The sequence below is a fragment of the Rhea americana genome, unplaced genomic scaffold (genome assembly GCF_003343005.1).
Source record: "Rhea americana isolate MKP2758 unplaced genomic scaffold, rheAme1 scaffold_52, whole genome shotgun sequence".
Taxonomy (NCBI): domain Eukaryota; kingdom Metazoa; phylum Chordata; class Aves; order Rheiformes; family Rheidae; genus Rhea; species Rhea americana.
The window spans coordinates 2208219-2226654 of NW_028186668.1; the positions used below are offsets into that span (position 1 = coordinate 2208219).

The 18436-nt window shown below is 37.4% G+C and overlaps 1 protein-coding gene across 1 annotated transcript in view; it reads right to left on the reverse strand.

Moving 5' to 3' along the window:
* Positions 1 to 3755: 3755 nt before the first annotated feature.
* Positions 3756 to 18436, reverse strand: part of EFNB2 (ephrin B2) — a 43837-nt gene continuing 29156 nt past the window's right edge. The window contains exons 3-5 of the mRNA XM_085318117.1: positions 8376 to 8468; positions 7508 to 7621; positions 3756 to 5901 (exon numbers count right to left, since the gene is read on the reverse strand). Coding sequence (XP_085174243.1) covers positions 5519 to 5901; positions 7508 to 7621; positions 8376 to 8468 — 590 coding nt within the window. The 3' untranslated portion in view covers positions 3756 to 5518. The remainder of the gene's footprint in view (positions 5902 to 7507; positions 7622 to 8375; positions 8469 to 18436) is intronic.

The following is an 18436-nucleotide window of genomic DNA, read 5'->3' on the forward strand; positions in this document are numbered from 1 at the left end:
ACTTAGCAGAACCTATTGGCTTGGACTGGTTCTTGCCAGGGAACCAGGCTTAACAGTAAAGGCAGTAAATTCTGATTTTGTGCTTGTTTGATAATTAATAGTGCAGTGTCAGCAGCAGTGCAGAATGCTAGTGCATTTTTTTTTTTCCTCTGCAAGTTATCAAAGATGGATTATAAGTCAACAGCTTTACTCCGAGTGTCTAAGGCACATACTGTTTACTAAAATGAGTTTAATAAACTCAGCGGAGGTTCTGTTACTTGCGTGTGTGTAAGGCCCTCCCATTAACCCGGCATCTTCTTCAGCAAGTGCAACTATGCAGATACAGTTTCACTGGCAACCAGTCTTCCCCCCTCAGTGGAGACAGAGTTTGTAGCAACACTGTTTTTGCCTTATTGCTAAAACTGTAACGAAAACAGGCGAGGGCTGTCAGTTTACTTATGCTAATATTATATAGATATATATTTAGTATGGACAAAAAAATGAGGCACAGAAAAGAAAATACCATGTCAACCTGACACTACTGAAATATTTTTCTGTTATCACCACACTCCAGTATTTACCAAAGCCTAAATAAAAGCAACGAATTAAAGCCTTAACTAAGCTCGAGAGTCACGGTTCTACCAGACAGCTAAGTCAGAAAAACCTTTTAGCGCAGCCCCGACCCGAGCACCTCTCGGCCGTTGAGGATGCGGCTACCCTTACAACAATTTTTGCCAAGCCGAGCAAGCGAAATCCCCCGTGTGCGAGCACAAAGCAAAGCGTAAAGTCGTGACCCAGCYGAGCGTGCGTGTGGCTCCGAGTGCACAGCCCTGCTTCCTCTGAAGTGACTCACACCCATCAGTGCAGGATTAGGCCCCCGTGATTTACCTGAGAAGTCAGTGGATGCTCACATGCTCCAGCATGTGCTCTCAAGGGTTCTGCTGGACCAAGTGACTTGTGCATGTGTTGTTGCAAGGTGAATCTATCCAGGTATGAATTTCCCCCTAAGATCATCCCATTACAGAGTTTGTAAGCGGGACCTCTAACATTAGCTCTCCTAGCAAGACGCCTCCTCATTGCCATGCTAGCCCAGCAATTCAATAGTCTCTAGGGCTTTCTGTAAGTCCAGTTTCAGAATACATGTGGCACTGCAACACAAGTAGAGCCTCAAAGTTTAACTTTATCGGACCTTTTTTCCCTGATTATTCATAAAAAAAAAAAAAAGACAAATGGGAATTACATGACCATCACTACGAATAACAAAAACTCTATGACAAATCGATATCAGTTGTTAAAAGTGACAAATGCGTCTTTACCCTCTTTAGACCTTCCCACCTGTTGCTCCATGGATAACCACTCCATTTATGCACTGCAAGCAGACTGAAAAATACTTCACTTTCAAGGGAGACTGGGCTTTGTTAAAAATGAAAGTATTTGTTAAATGTATCAGTTATCCTAGTGAAAATGACAGAGAATGGTACAACCACAGATCTTGTATTAAGGCTTGTGTTATCTGCACATGTTGGCCCCAACCTTCCTTAACTTGGCTTTTACCAATAGGTCTGTGATTACAGAGCACCTTACTCATAGCCGTAAAGCAGGGACGGGGCRTTGCAAAGCCCCATTGAAAGAACATATAAAGACATTTTGGGCTTTTGGTATTTCTACCCCTTCCCTGTTTCTCCTAGCTTCTTCCATCTCCTGTCCCTTCTTGCTCACCCACATACCCTCAGCCTGGCTGCTTCGTTTCCCCAGGAGCAGCAGGGAGAACACCAGTGGCCAGAATGGTTCAGATTTTTGGTTTCTCTTGCTCTGCCCACAGTATAACCTTACCCCATCATTTCTGGGCATTACATGCATGGTTGTTATCTCATCTCCTAGACAGCTTGGCTACTGCACCTGCTACAAGCCCACTGACTTCAAAGGGCATAAGACCCCTACATGGATTTTATAATCTGATAGTGTACATAAGAGAAAGTCCAGAGAAAAAGTAGGCCAGTATATTATAATGCACTTACTTCCTTTAGAAACCACCAGCAACCAAGGTGGAGAGAGAAAGAAGGGAAGAGAGAGATAGAGAGGGAGAGAAGAGGGAGCAAGCAAGGGTCAGGGAAGGGAGGCTTGATGCTTTTCTCATTTATTTTTATCTTTTAGGAAAGGAAAAATAAAATGGCAAAAAAAGAACAAAATACTTAGAAGGCAAGGTTTCCATAGGAAAAAAATATTTTATTTTTTTAAGAACAAATTCAGTTTGAAACAGACGTGGAATGTGATTTTCATAATTTTCATTTTCTGGGAGCTAATTGCAATGTGGAACTAAAGCAGATTTCAAAATTATGACCGGCTAGTTTAAAAACAAAACAAAACAAAGAAAGAAGAAATTATTTATAACTCAAGCATAATACTGTGTTACTTACAAACTGGACAAAGAAACTCTTAAATAAATATTCATGGTACACAATTTCAGCACAAATATGCGGCAATTTGGCAACCTTTTATACCATTTTTTTCCTCAATACAGTGCAAAGGGGAATGACACTGCCTTTAAACAAGCTGTAGCTAAATACATTGCAAAATTCAAATTTTATACAAAACATCTTGCTCAGACTTTATAAAAAAACCAACATTGCTCTATATACACAATCTGGTTAAGAAAAGCCATTTTTGTCTTGTTTTCATGTGTGTTTTTTTAATTATTATTTAAAAAGGCGAATAAGGCTACTGTAACACCCCAAATCCATATACAGTAAATCTGAACCTATTTACAGCATCTTCACTTAGACATGATGGTGCAAATTCCAAGTCGGGTGACTAGGGATGATCATATAAGCAAGGCATTTACAGTAACTTTTCAAAGCTGAACCAACGTCAAATAAAGGAACAGTTGGTAGATTGTCATAATTCTGCACCAGACACAAAACAGACACACAGTACATTTTTTTTTTCAATTGGTTGCAGGTTGCTCTTCAGCAATTTATCTGATTTTTTTTCACAGTTTAGTACATAACTAGAATGTAGCCAACTGATGAAGCATAGATTTGATTTAATAAAAATCAGAATCAGTAAACCCATATTTTCCCTTTCTCCCCCTCCCCCAAATAAAATCTTAATGACTTACAAGAGAACCTTGTATGGATGGATTCACAGAAAGGAAGGGTTGTTGAAAAGAATTACATATGTACTGTAGTTAGTCACCATGGTAACCTTCCACAGAACCACGGGTTGGGATTTTTTTGTTTTGTTTCTCTCTTTTGGACCAACATCCCCAAATCATCTTCAGGTTCAGGAAACAGAGAGAGTAATAATCTGTACGACAGTTTGTTTTTGTTTTTCTTGCAGGTGCTCACTAGAGGCTGGAGAACCCCAAAATGCTGTTGCTACATTTTCTTCCCCAATCAGAAAGCAAAGTGTTACCATAGTAACATGACTATGTTAGAAATGTCTATTTTGCATAGCACATTAAAAAGTAGGGTGTCCCCCCCCCGCAGGGTGGGGACTTTAGGGGAATAACCATGCTAAAGAGAAAACTTTAACCTGAACCCCCCCTCTATGAATCTTGATGAAATCTACAGAACACTTCAGCCCATAAGGCAAGGGAAAACAAAACACAGAAAATAAATGCCGGAACATTTTGTCATTGTTAAATATGCAATGCAGTAACATTTGATTTTCTGATATTCTGGGTCTTTTATTTCCTAGTTTACTGTTATGTGAGATGGCTTTAAAGGGCTTTAGGTCTTTTTGTATATGCCCTCATTATTGTTATTTTGGAATGGTTGTTTTTTTTTTCTTTTTCCCAAAAGCAGTTTCCTTTTTTAAAAATTCTATATATATATATATATATATATGTATAAACATACACATATATATGTGTGTGTATTGTGTGTGTATAAAAAGTGATGATAAGTTAAGACTATTTAATCGCTGCAAATGATTTTCACATCTTCTGGTGTGGATTCTGTGCAATCTCAAAATATATATTAGTAAAAAAAAAAAAAACAAAACAAAGAAGAAAGAAAGAAAGAAAAACTCTCATTTTATATCCCTTGTGTTCTATACACCTATTATAAATAAGACATATCTTCCTTCTCCATCTCAGTGTCATAATTTATTTTATTCTTATGGATTGCAAGAGGTTTGCCATATGTGCTTTAACTTTGCAACAGAGCACCAATGAACTGCTGTGTCAGTTACAGTACCTACACTAACTGTGCAGGGACAGCACTACAATAAGCCAAAGTGTCAAAAGGCTCAGTCAGAAAAGAAATTCTGATTTATTTTCAGATGAGAAAGTTCTTTTTTACAACTTTACCAGTGATGGAATTACAGCTCATTTGACCCATTGGCTTATAATCATCTTGGTCAGATTTGGCTCTCTGCTATTTTTTTTTAAATGCTTTCCCTGTGTTTAGTATAATGTGATAGTATAGCAGCTGAGTCTGCTTAAAAGTCATCCGAAGCAGACTACATTTTTGCTACAGCTTCAAAGCTGTATATTTTATTGCCAGTACCACAACAGCCCTGCCCTAATATATCCTCAGTGGCCTACTATTGTCTTGTCCTCTCCGAGCTTGCTCATTTACTAGCAACACCCCTTTGTTCTACTGTATTGAAGGTTCTATTTTTTCTGCACACTGGTATTTGATAACCATGAATTCCTTCAAATGCAGCCCTAATCCACTGCRCGTGTTATTGTTTCCTACTTGACTCTTAAAACTCAGCACATCAAAGTGCTGTGCTACCTAAATGGTTTCTTCTTCCCAGCTTCTATTGCAACTGCAGTCAGCCCTTCCCTCCACCACCCAGTCCTGCTCCTGACTTTGTTGACAGCCTAACTTTTGGCTGGAAGGCTCCTTACTATCAAACACAATTTCTATAAATGTATTACCCATTCAAGTGAGGCTGCTGTAGCAGATGGATGGACCACGGATCTCCAAACATTAATGTTCCATTAGTGATTCAGGAGGTGGAGTGAAAGGAAATCTTAAGTGAAGGATGGCAGAGCCCCAGATAACAGAAATAAATGGAACAGTGACGGACTGAAAGCAAGAGAACTTTAAAAGTCTTACTTAGACACCAAGTTCTGTGTGACAAATCCAGTATGCACTGAGAGAGACACACAAAAGTCAGAAGATTGCATTTCAAGCTTCATATCCTAGAGCACCTTCCCAGGATGCCTAGAACTATTAACATCCATGGATCACTCCATCTTCCCTTGGCTTTTGTACATGCCTGAATGCCTGCAGCACATGGCTTTGAGGATGATGAATGTAACAAGAGTACAGCAATCAGAATGGGTATCTTCTACATTAAAGTCTTCCAGCTTTTAGTGAATATTTATTCACCGAGATAGGAATTCTACAGACTAGGTAAGCTGTCCAGCTCAAGTTGGCTCTCGGAGAAACAGCTGTCGCCTTTTCTCCCCTGTGCTTGAGTCAATACTAGCGCACAAGGCACCATCACAAACCCCAACAGAAAGCATTTGACCAGTAAGTTTCCTCTATGACTCAACTGTACCACAGAGTTGGTTTTGTGTTTCTCAGACCTTGTAATAAATGTTTGCTGGACTCTGAGGAGGCATCTCTTGAACTATATACACCGGATGTCCATAGTCGCCGCTGACCTTTTCATAGTGGGGGCAAAAGACACTGTCTGCAGTCCTTAGTGGAATGATAATGTCACTGGGCTCAGAACCATTGTTGTTGCCACTGCGTTTTGGGGTGGCTAATGTACTAAGTGAGAGAGTTGTAGTGTGCTGCGGGGAATGCTTCCTGTGTCTTCTCCGGTACTTCAATAAAAGAACCACCAAAGTGATGATGATGACGATGAAAATGATGCACCCTGATGCAATCCCTGCAAATAAGGCCACCTCTGAACCCAGTATACTGGAATGCCCCGCCTTACTGCCATCTGTGCTAGATCCTAGAAAGAACGGAAATACAACAGATAAAAGTTATTGTCATCCTGCAACCAATTTACGCTTTTTAAAAATGTGTAGAGTAAGCAAGACTGGAAGAATTAACTGACAGCTAAACTTTGACAAACCAATTACCCTGTTAGATAGCTAAATGCAAACAGCTGTAGTCAGCAATCAATATTAAACAAGACTGTGTGTCTGCTGGTCTCACTTTTATGCTGCTCCCAAAACACACTATTTCATACATCATCATCCATCAGCAGCAGCGACTGGCACTGACAAGGCAGCCTTTGATGCACACCGCATCTTTGAACAGATGCTAGCCAGCTCAAGAGGGGTGGGACAGAGACTGCAAGGGGGCAGATACACAGGGAAACAACAGTTCTCAGGACAACTGGCACTGTTTATTGTCACACAGTTTTGCTATTTTGTTTTATAGATATTGATTTAAGTTAAACAGCCCTCAGTGCCTATTTCTGTAGACTCTTCTGGCTTGCAAATGAAACAAAGGAGCTTGAAGCAGTGTGGGAAATAGGCAAAATGATTATGACATATATCTGTGTATATTACCTAACTTACACTTATTAAAAAAAAAAAAAAAAAAAAGAACCCATGTATATGGAAGTCAGGAGAAGCTCACATGCACAACAGCTTGTCAATATTTGACCTCATCACATTATCAGTTTGTCACAAGAATTAAATGAATGCCTACTTGACACTTTCTCACTTGGAAGTTTGAAATAACTCTTTCCTCTCTTATGCTCACTCCCAGAGGAATAATGCTACAGAAGCTAAGTTCACAAAACTATGAACTTTTCCAACTGTAACCTCAGTATGAAATTGCTGAAGTCTATGCAACAACTGTCATATCAAACACTCAGCCTGGTAACAAATGATGTAGCTAGCAAGGAAAACTTGAAGCTATTTTTGAGAACTCCAAAATCAACTGCAAGCAAGTTTTGCTTTGTAACATTCCAAATTCACAGTATTTTTTTCCAGAGACCTTGTGTCTTAAGAATTGGGTTTTTATTCTTGTTCACTTAATGTGCAAAATTCATCTTGGAGATACTTGTTTGAAACTATCACTTTCTCTTGCTAAGCTAATTATTAAAAAAAAAATAATTTACTGAAGGATAAGTCATTCATGTGTAGACTTTATACGAYCATTTAAAAGATCAAGGCATTAATTACAGGTGCCTTGAAATAAACTTTATAAATGGCTGTCGAGAACCACTTGATAATGTATTATACGGGAAGAGAAAGACCAAAAGAGTCTTTCATTTGCCAGAGTACTAAATATAAGGCAGCACTTACATACACTTAAAACTGCTTAGAGAATGTCCTATCCAAAAACTTTCCTGTAAATGAGTGATATTCTTATAAGATGTAATTAACTTCAACTGCAAAGTGAAAGAGGGAAAAGAGTAACTGTTGCCAAAACTTAAAGCTCCTAGATACTATCCAYTGGAACATCAGAACTAATTTTTGCTTCACCTTGGTATGAAAATATTTATTTTATCACATTTCAGTAGTAAAATAAAAATGCACTTGGGAACAAAGGAGGAAATCTGTCAGAGCCACTTTCCAGGTCAAAAACGCCATGATATCTACCTGAATGATCYTTCACAAATGGACTCGTCGTGGAACTTTTCCCATTGGTACCAGCTTCCTGCTCTGGGCGTTTTGTTGGATCCGTATTCCGAGGTAATCCAGCAGAATTGGGATCTATGAGAAAAAATGATTCACTGCAGCTTAGACTTTCAATGATATCAGGCTTTATAAATTGGTTATATTTATCACGAGACATGAATAGCTTTAAACAGAAGAATCTTTATGCAAAGGACTATGAGATATAGCAATGTAATTTTCCTTTTAAAGCAAAGTGATTATATTAGTTATTTCASAGGTTTAAATTGTAAGGCCATCTGCAGAAACTATAGGGATTCCTGTAATTGGCAAGAAAAGCTTTGCAGATGACATTTCAGTTTAACTGAGGAAGTTGATTGACTACTAAACCAACTTCTACTTAGAAGAATAATTCTTTCTTTCTGCACAATACGTTATCTATATGTGAAAAGAGACAATGAACAAAAACTTCTCTGTAAACAGAATTTATAACAAGCAAAGTATAGAAATATTAGCTTCTCACCTTTCATTTATTTTAAATAATTTTGAATAGTGAAGTTGTGGCTTTTGTTTTTAAAATAAAAATAAAAATGACTGAAACACATTACTCCCAGACGACCCTTCCTTCTAGGGAGCTCTCCAAYGAAGAGATCTTATTACACTAGCCCTCCTCCTGCAGAAATCTGTCAGTAGCTGAAGAACAGAAAATAGGCTTTGCTTTCAGACTATAAGGGAGGAATGACCACACTAGACTTGGTTGGCTCTCTGTTCTACACTATTAAAAGAMGTCTGAAAACTAAGAGGATATCGAGACTGATCAAAGTAATTTCATGAAACAGCAGATGGTCTTTACCTTGTCCAACTTTCATGAGGATCTTCATGGTTTTTGTCTGGCACACCCCTCCCTCCTGGTTATCCAGGCCCTCCAAAGACCCATTTGATGTTGCTGATTAAAAAATAAAAATAAAAAATAAAATAAAAACCAGGAAACCAACAAAGTGATGTGAACATGAATGTCTAAAAGCATAAAGTCTTTTCATCTACCAGGACCTGTTCTTGTTGCTCAGGTTGACCTATGGAAAGTTGTGAAATGTTGAAAGCCAAAGGAATGAATACATTGGTAAGCTGTACAATACATACAAATGGAGGAATGTGTTATCAAGGTTTCAAATTTACCCAGCAACTTCTTTTCTATGCACAATTGACTGACTGACTAGCTTGCACAAAAACACAGCACCTTCCTAAAAGGTGATGGAGTCAGCTGAAAAGGAAGCCATAGCAGACTCAAAGGAGTAAAGCACTGAAAATTCATCCTTTCTTTTTTTTTCTTTTCTTTCTTTTTTTTTTTTTTCCAAATTGTGTTTCATGCTTCAAGAAAAGTCACTCCCTGGGTGTGTCACTTTGCAATTTAACTAAGCACTTTAAAGATAGACATTTGATAATTTTTTTTTTTTTTTTTTCCAAAGTCCTATCTTTATAATCACCATGTTACACTTGCTTCCTCTATTACAAATCTCCTGCTGGAAAAAGTGAACACATACAAAAGGCCCAGGTGAAAGCTGAGATTCTGCACTGATTGGAAAACCATTTAATATTTTAAAGTACAATCTCACTTTTCTCAGCATTCAGAAGCATTTGCGGAGGTGGAGGCAAGAAGGGGGAGATACGCTCTATTCTCACAACCTTTTAGCTTACACAAACAAATGGGTGCCTTCCCCTGTGTTTATATTGTTCGCGCTTATCTACGTGCTTGCTCGAACCGTACACCCCCGCGCAACCCCACCGCAAACTGACAYTGTAAAGCGATTTGTGCGCGAAGCACAACTTCCTTGGAGAATGCAAAACATTGAGTCACACAGTTTAGCGGTACRCGCGCACACTCCAGCCCAGAGCAGCACAGAGCCAGCTGTTGGTTACAAACCCAACCAGCTGCTGGAAAAAAGAAAACTCTGCAGCTCCTGAGATGTGACCRCTGCAGCCACACCAGCCTGGGAAACCTGGGCAGGTGGGAGCTCGGTTGGGTGTGTGCACTGGCATCACCGTAAAGGTGGCAAAGCTTACACGTTGTGGTCAGTTTGCTCCATCATCACTATTTAGGGAGCGCACCGGCTTTTCTTTCTTTCTTTCTTTTTTTTTTCCCCCTCCACGTCAGCTGCCTTGCACGATATATTCAGAGCGTAAAGACCAAGTCGGGCTCATAGGCTACACTCGCCACCCTGACAGTAACCACCACCCATTAGCCAGGCAGGCGAATGACGGCACTGCAGCCCCTGCGAGCGTGTGTGGATCCTGGATCTATTTCATCCTGTACCCTCGTCACTTCTTGGAGGTATTTATTCCTGTCCCGAAGCACACACACAAACAGATGCAGGCACACACACACCCATTCCAGGCCACCGACTGGAAACAAAACAAATGGGAAAAAGGAGATACAGAGCTTGCTGCTTGCYGTGGCTCTGATGAACTGCTTAAGCAGCACTTTTCTACTTCCAGCCTCTCTCTTTTCAGCTCAGGATCTAATTCAATAAGGGCTTCACACTGTTCAGATTTTTGTTTTTAATTCTCCTTCCTTCTCTTTCACCTTCCTTGGGGATTTTCTTTCAAATGTAGTCAATGTATATTTCCTTTTTCCTTCACAATGTCTTCCTAGCCCCATGGTAGTATTTTTCTTGCTCTAATCTTCTCTCTAGCCATAAAGATATAAACCCCATACCGCTGAACCCTGCTTCCTAGCCTTTGATCTACTTCTTGTTTTTGTTCCCCTTCTGCCTCTTTTGTGACTAACTCAAATTACAGCCACCATACGAACTTCCCAAATTGTGCTTTCTTTTCCTATAAGTCCCTTTTCCTTATATGTGGTCCCTCCCAGCTCCTCCTCGTGTCCCTCCCCACTGTAAAAACGTGATAATGGAAGTACATAAAAAAAAAAAAAAAAAAAAAAAAAAAACTTTCAAAAAAAGGGGGTGGGGGGCTTTTTAAAATATAAAAAAGCACAATGAGTAATTTAAGATAAAAGCAGATCTGAAATGTGCCACTGCATTGCCAGGCTCAGAAAATAATGGAGACGTATAGTTTTGTTTTCTTTTGTTTTTTTCCAGAGGGRAAAAAAAATCAATACTAAGAACCAGTTCTGGACATAAATCAAATGTGTCTTTGCTGAAAGTGTTTTTTATGACCTATTTGCCAATGTACCAGCACAAGGACAGGGGGAAAAAAGCAGTAAAAAGCAATACCAAAGCTGAGCATCAGCTGAAAGCACAACTAATAAACACTGATTTTGTCGTGCTTTGTTGTTATTCTTTGGTTTTTAATCTCGGTTATGGGGGTTCACATCTCTTTAAACACCTTCTACTTGATTTTAATTGAATCAAGTACTGATTCTTCTGAACATCAATGCCTTTTTATTCTTTAAAAGCCTATCCATTTAACCTACAGTGCAGGAGACCACAGTAAGATGCAGAGGATGCAGTCTGACCTCAGCATAGAATAAGAAAGTAAGATGGCAAGAAGAATGCAAAATTACTTCAAATACAGTCTGAAAATGAAGGYCCAAATGTACAATGACTCTGGTTGTGTGCCTATAAGAGTTCAATCTGCCTCGCTTGCTAAAAGAATGCTTCCATAGCTTTGATGTTAGATGAATGAATTTGCAGAAGTATTCACTTTTCCACAGTTCTTCAAGGGGTTTTCTGAAAGCCTATGCTTTAGCTCACAGTAGAGAGTGCTACATCCTGAGGAATGGAGAATTTTCAAAGAGGAGAGTTTCAGTGACAAAGCAAAGTTTCAATCTCAGCTTCTCCCTGTAATTAAACCAACGATTACCCAAGGCCACTAGAGGAAATTATTTTTCAAAATTCATTAAGACTATCGAAATATAACCTCTCATATCCCTAGTGTACCAGGAAGGAAAGTGGGTAGTTTTAAACACATAGTTTTAAGCTTCAAAAAGCTGCATAGAGGGAGAGAGAAGTAATCTGGGACATCAGAGAAAACGGTGTTATACTGCTAATGCCCCTTGACAGTTTAGTGTGCGTAAGTCAGACAAGGGAACAAGTACAAAACATTCCTCAAACATTTGCAGCTGTCTTTCTATACTGATCTCCAAGTGAAAATTATACCCACTATGATCCAAGCTCCTCCATCACACTCATACTTCTGCAGGAAAGTAACCTTGTACCTGGAGTTCTGGTTACATTAAAAAAATGATATAATATTAAAAAAAAATCAAAACCCTATCTGTTTAGGGTATAAACACAGAAATATAACACCAACTCTTTATGTCTAAAAGGGAAATGCTACTCTCACGTATAATTATGTGATCAAATTTTAGAACTTCAATTCATGAAAAAAGAATCTTTTAAAATTCTTTTTGGGTCTGAATGTGGATATATTTTAGAACCATTTAAAACATATGAATTACCATATATGACTCTCGGCTAAAAAGAATAGATGTTACTTAAATATTAGTATTACCAAACACAATCAATGATTAATACAAAGTTGTTAAGGAGTACTAAATGTTCTCACCATCACACACTTCACTTTACAGTAATACAACAACATATAGGAAACTGAAAGAAAGTACAATGTTGCTCATCAGCTAACAAAACATTTTAAAAATCTTTTTATGGATAGGTACTTCTGATTTTCTCGGAGCTTCCCTGTTCCTCTGGCATCAATGGCAAAACTTCTCTTAATTATAGCCAAAAGCACACTATATTATTCAGTCTACAGTTTATCCATATCTACAAACAAACACATAGAATGGCCCTAAATTTTTTGTTAATTTTAACATTCCTTGACAAAATCTGAATAATTTACAGACAATACATGTTCAGCAGTAAGTTAAAAATGATGTCTGAGCCCTATATTAATCGTGTGTGCCTGTATTCCTTGAAGTCAACACAGGCTGTTATTTTATAAGGAATTTAAGTTTGGATTTTCAACTTTTCAGAAAAACTGAATTCTTACAAAATTATGCTTAAGAGTCTACTAATGTTTTCTCATTTTGGAAATGTTATTGTACATTTTCAGTTCATACAACACCTCACATGATAAGAGGTGAGGAAATTATTCAAACTAAAGCATGTAACACCAGTTCTGCCTTCCCTGATTTAAAAAAATAGTATACATATACATATATACACACATATATATACATATATATATATGGAAATCATGTAAATCAATGTATGGTCTTTTACATTTATTTGCTTTTAAAACTTCACAAGCTCTGTTTATTGTATGAAATACATTAGTCATAAATGTAGAGGTAGGGAACCAGCGAGCAAAACAGAATCAGCAGACAAGAACAGTTCCTGGCTATGATTCTTATACAGTTCCCACAGAGAGGAAGTAATATTACATTTTAATATGTCTTCATTTGATTGTTATTACTCTGCCTCCCAGGAGGCTAAGCCACTGCATGGATCTTGGCTGTTTTCAACCTATCAAGTTGGTAACATTGCTCTAATCAGATGGAGAATTAAGCTGCTGGATTTGTGCCGGTATATAGCTTTTCATTCACAAAGAGATTAGAAATGAAGGCAGACTCACAAAATTTGGACTTCCTACACTCTCAGAAATGCACAGTACAAAATTAAAAACTGTTACCACAATTACTTAAAAGAAAACACCTGTAGACTAAAATTTCAGCCCTTTACTTTTGTCACAATTATTATGCATGCTTTCATGTTTTAGGCTTATGAAAAACATTACCTAGTTGCCAAATTAAATGTCATATCCTTTGAACAAACACAACTTCAAAACTATTTTAATTTTGGAGCTTACATATAAAATAGATCACATGCCTGAAGAGGGAAATTGTGATCATCCCTTTTACTTTTCTTGTGTTAACTAAACAAATCCCAAATCAGAGACTATAGGCACAAATGAATGATGTCAAACTGATACTAAGGGCAAAACTGGTTTTGTCATCAGTTGGTGTGCTGGATGATATAAACCATTTAACTAACTATTTTATCAAAGATACACCATTTAATCAGGATCATAAAATAGATTTCTTAAAATCAGAGCTAAATAAAATCAAATAACTRTATCTATTTCCACTTTTGCCCAGTTGTGCTGTTTCTGTGCATAGAAATGAAATGGAAAAGCCTAAACATTGCAGTAACAAAAATCAGGGAAAGCTTTAGCTCCAACAGTAATAGGAAGTTATTCTTAATGCAAAGCTGCACTTATCTAATATGCAGTCAAAGGATTACTAAGCACATGTAAAGCTTTTGATTTTTTTATTTATTTATTTTATTAGATAATAGAATCTTATTTTGCCAGGCTTCATGTGTGTGTGCTCTATTTGCTGTCACCTACTTTTGGTCCTTTTAAYGACTTTCTTAGTAAAGCGCCAAATAAATAATTCTTCTTTCCCATAAATTATCTAAATTTATGGGACAGGYTCGAGAACAGAACAAATCACATACTCATAAACCACAAATCACAGATTACAACACAAAGGTTGTTTCTAGACTAGCCAGGGATGAAGAACAAGGCAGGTGAGGTAATAGAAGGAATGTTTTAATTAACTGAAGTTAAATTCTCTCTCTCTCTTTTTTCTTAAAAAAAAAAAAGTACCAATGTACATACAAGACCTGTATGGCAATCCGAAACAACTTAAAAAAATTCTTCAGGCCACTGACCAAAGAACAGGTAGATTGGCAAATGCTGCATTGGTTAAGCTTCAGAATGTTTAGAGAAAGATAAAATATACAGTTTTAACTATGAGCAACCAATGATTTACCCTTGTTTGTAGTTACAAACGTTCCGATTGATATTGAAACCTTCCTTTCTTCTACAGAAAGAACACTCTTCTAGTGTTTATAAATACTCCTGAAGCCACCCTTTTCTCCTCTAATTATAAACAAAGCAAAAATTCTATGTGAAGGGAAGGACAAGAAGAATTCAACCTTCTTTTACACTTCTCATTCTTATCTTTTTTTTTAAATTAATGTTAAATCAATTAAATTAAAGACCCAATTTATACCTGAACAGGACCCACAAGTTACTTTTCTGCAGAGGAAGTAAGCAGCAATACATAAGCAGCTCAGTCAGGCTAAAACTAGAACAAAACAAAGTAAAATAAAAATACAAAAAAGAAAGGACCTTTCTAKAAGAAGTCAAAGGCTCTGCAGTGAAATTTGTGATTCATTTTCTGACCACTACTCTGATCTATATCTTTTCCAAATGCTAACGTAGTGACTTGTACTTAGAGATGGGACTGATGATAGAATGTTCTTTAAAAAAAATTCTCTACTTATTTTCAAATGTCAAGAGAGGGCCTGCTGTTTACATTACTGCTGTTTAATGTTTTTGTTGGGGTGCATGGTAGAGAACACCCACAGGAAGAGAACACTAACCAGTTCTGTACTGGAATATGCCTTTGTATATATCTCATATACACTAACTGTTTAATTCCAAGAACACTTTTGAAAATCCATAATTTACTTTCCACATTTCATGTCATCTAAAATAGAAGTACAATGCACAAAATAAAGAGGGTGTCCTTATAAATTTTTCCCCTTTTCCTACATTCATAATGATTCTACTAATTCCAAAGGGATGTGGCACCAAACAAGAACATAGGTGGTAAAAAAGGAAAAGCTCCCTCCCCATTTTTTAAATAAAGGCTTTCCCTTTCCAAAAAGGAAAAAAAATAAAAAAAAAGAAAGAAAGAAAGAAAAAAAAAGACAGTGAGCACAACAGAGCAAGAAAGTATCCAAAAAGCTGCCAGATTCAACTGGCTGCTGCTGTCTCTCACTGTAAAAAAGAAAGCAGCACCATTTTTTTCTCTAGTTTAATGGATACCATAGCTGAAGTGTGCTAAACAGTAAACTACTTGCTGCATTATTAACCATTATGGAAGGTCAAAGCATCCACCCACTTACAATAAAATYCTCCTTCACTGCTGTCAAATATCTCTTTTCAAAAATTATTCTGGAAAGATTTACAGTTGATTGGAAAAACAAAAAAATAAAAATATCTCAATATTATTTTGCTATGAATGACAGTTAAGACTTTCATTTTACTAAAGCATTTTTAAAAGTATGTTAGTATGTTTCTCATATTCCGAGAAATAGAAATGTCAGATAATGATCTACTGCACACATGGCTGCTTCTAGTTTACATAAACAAATTACATATTTGTGAGTACTGAAGTAACTGCAGSAGATGCAAGCCCACTAATTATGTACTCAATATATATCAGAATGTATGCATCTAACACAGATTACTAGCTAGTTAACTTCATCAAYTATGAACAGATATTTTACATAGTTTACCCCTTCTCTCAGCACACTATTGGCAAAAGCCTCACATGGATGGAAAGAAATCTCTCCCCACTACCACAGCAAGCTCTGCTTAACAGTTCAGCTGAACAGAACTAATAGAATTAGTTAGCATTCAAGTTACACTGATTGTTGCTAATGACAAGCAGGCTTGCTGGAAACAAAAGCTGCAGCTTTAACATTAAATGAGGACATATTTTTCTGTATCATACAAACTCAGCCTGGCTCTTCAAGGATGTTCATGTACCTTGAAAATCTCTCTGGTTTCTGTATGTAGCCGCTGGATAAGAAAGGGTTATAATAAAAGTTCATATTAAATAAATAACAAATCCCTTGCTCGTTCTACTGTCACTAATTGCATGCAATGATATTAATGACCCTGTAATTGCTATACGAGTAGCACTGAAGTGGAAAACATCATTTTGAGGCAGAGTTCATCTCTAGGTGGTAGGACTTCACTAGTGACTGAGTTAATGCCTAGTGACAGTTTAGAATATAACACTATAGATGAGAAAATGTGCCACTCTCATGGTTATAACAGTTTAGATGGACGTGACATTATTTCCTTTGACCACGTAGGCCAGGAGTAACCCCAATAGAGTGCCACAGTTAGAGCCTGCCCTATAGATGAACCTCATTCCTTTCAGGAGAGATGCTCTGTACTATAGCAATCTAGAGCAATTTTCCACATGTTTGCTTCAATAAAGGAATATCTTCATCTCCTGCTTCTACATCAAGCACAACAAAAGTGTACTTTTATTGCAAAATACAAAAAGCTATTTACATCACGTAATCCTTCAGCAACATAGAGTTTCACACCTTACTACTTAGATCAATTATGATACTCTTGGATAACTGTGCAGTTGGCAGAGATGATCAGAAGTTAAGTACTGTTTTGATTGCTGTATGCTTATGTTTGTATTTAGAACTTTAAAATACCTGCAGAATAAAGCTTAATGAGAGAACACTGCTGAAATAAAAGCAACCTGAAGCAAAATTCAGTGACTTGAATTTGCAAGGTGCTACAGGATCTTTAGTTCCAATACTTTCCATATGAAATTAAGAGGTTTAGCTTCTTCAGAAACTATCGCATCGCATACCTTGATTCATTTTAAGAAACTAAAATGAGATGAACATGTAAATCCTCCAGAATTTAGAATTTTGGAAAGTAAAAACTAGATAGGAAAGCAGCTACTTTTAATAATGATATTTATGTAGTTTTAGTATTTCACTAGTATTTTATAGTATAGCATTATTAAGTTCTTTATTATTTTTTATTTTGCAACACAAATTATTTAACAAATGACTGATTCTGCTACAGCAGACTCTGGAAGGTCGGTGGAATTATCAAGTTCCAGTACAGGCAGGGGGCCAGCTGGACGGACAGGAGCTTTGCAGGAAAAGATATGGTGGTCTTGATGGACAAAAAGTTGGACGTAAGTCAGCAATGTGCCCTTTTGGCAAAGGTCAACAGCCTCCAGGGCTGCCTTAGGAAAAGCTTCACCAGTAGGTTGAGGAAGGTGATCTTTTCCCTCTATTCACCACTAAGGAAGCCACAAAGAGTGTTAGGTTCAGGTCTAGGCTGCCCAATATGAGACACATTGACATACTGGAGAGAGTCCAGCAAAGAGCCATGAAAATGATGAAAGGACTGGATCAGCTCTCACGAGAGGGAGCTCAGACTGTTCAGCCTGGAGAAGAGAAGACTCAGGGGGATCTTATCAATGTGCATAAATATCTGATAGGGAAGTAAACAAGATGGAGGCAGGCTCTTCTCAGTTGTGCCCAGTCACATGACAAGAGGCAATGAGCAAAAACTGAAATCCAAGAAACCCTGCTGAAACATATGAAAAAAACATTTTTACTGTGAGGGTGATAAAAAACTGGAATAGGTTGCCTAGAGAGGTTCTGGAGTCTCCCTCCTTGGAGATATTCAGTACCAGACTGGTCAAGTAAGAGCAACCTAGTTGATCTTACTCTGATCAGGGCAGTTGGACTAGATGATCTCCAGAGGTGCGTTCCAGCCTCAGCCATTCTGTGATTCTGTGATCACTTGCACTGTTGTGGTCTACWGCATTTACATGTTAATGTATAATACTTGAAAATCAATTCCTTCTCAGTTTCCTTGGCAGGAYTTGGATTCAAAGTTCTGTTTCTCTCACAGCAATTTAGAATACTGCAAGCACATAAGGGCATGTCTTCTGCTGCAGTTTAGTCATTTTTGCTTTCTTCATCTTCTGAACAGGAAACAGATCAATCATGTTAACAATTAAATTTCTGAATATATATATATTTTTAAATAGTCTTATCAACTTAACAGGAACCTTCTTCAAAAACTACTAAAATTAATCTTGCTTTTCTCAAAACAAACAAACAAACAAAAAAACCCTCATGATTTCTTTGGGAGTGAGCTGGGCAACCTGGAAATTTCTTGTCAGGGTTGAGTTTTATAGTCCAATTTATCAGAAATAAATCCTGAAATATTCTTCCTCTAAAGTTTTCAGAGTTGACTAGATCCAKCAAAGAAAATTCAAATTGACACTTAACCCTTTTTTTTAGTCATTTCAATCCTGTTCTAGCTACTGAATTTCTCAGACAAAAGTATACTCTCTTC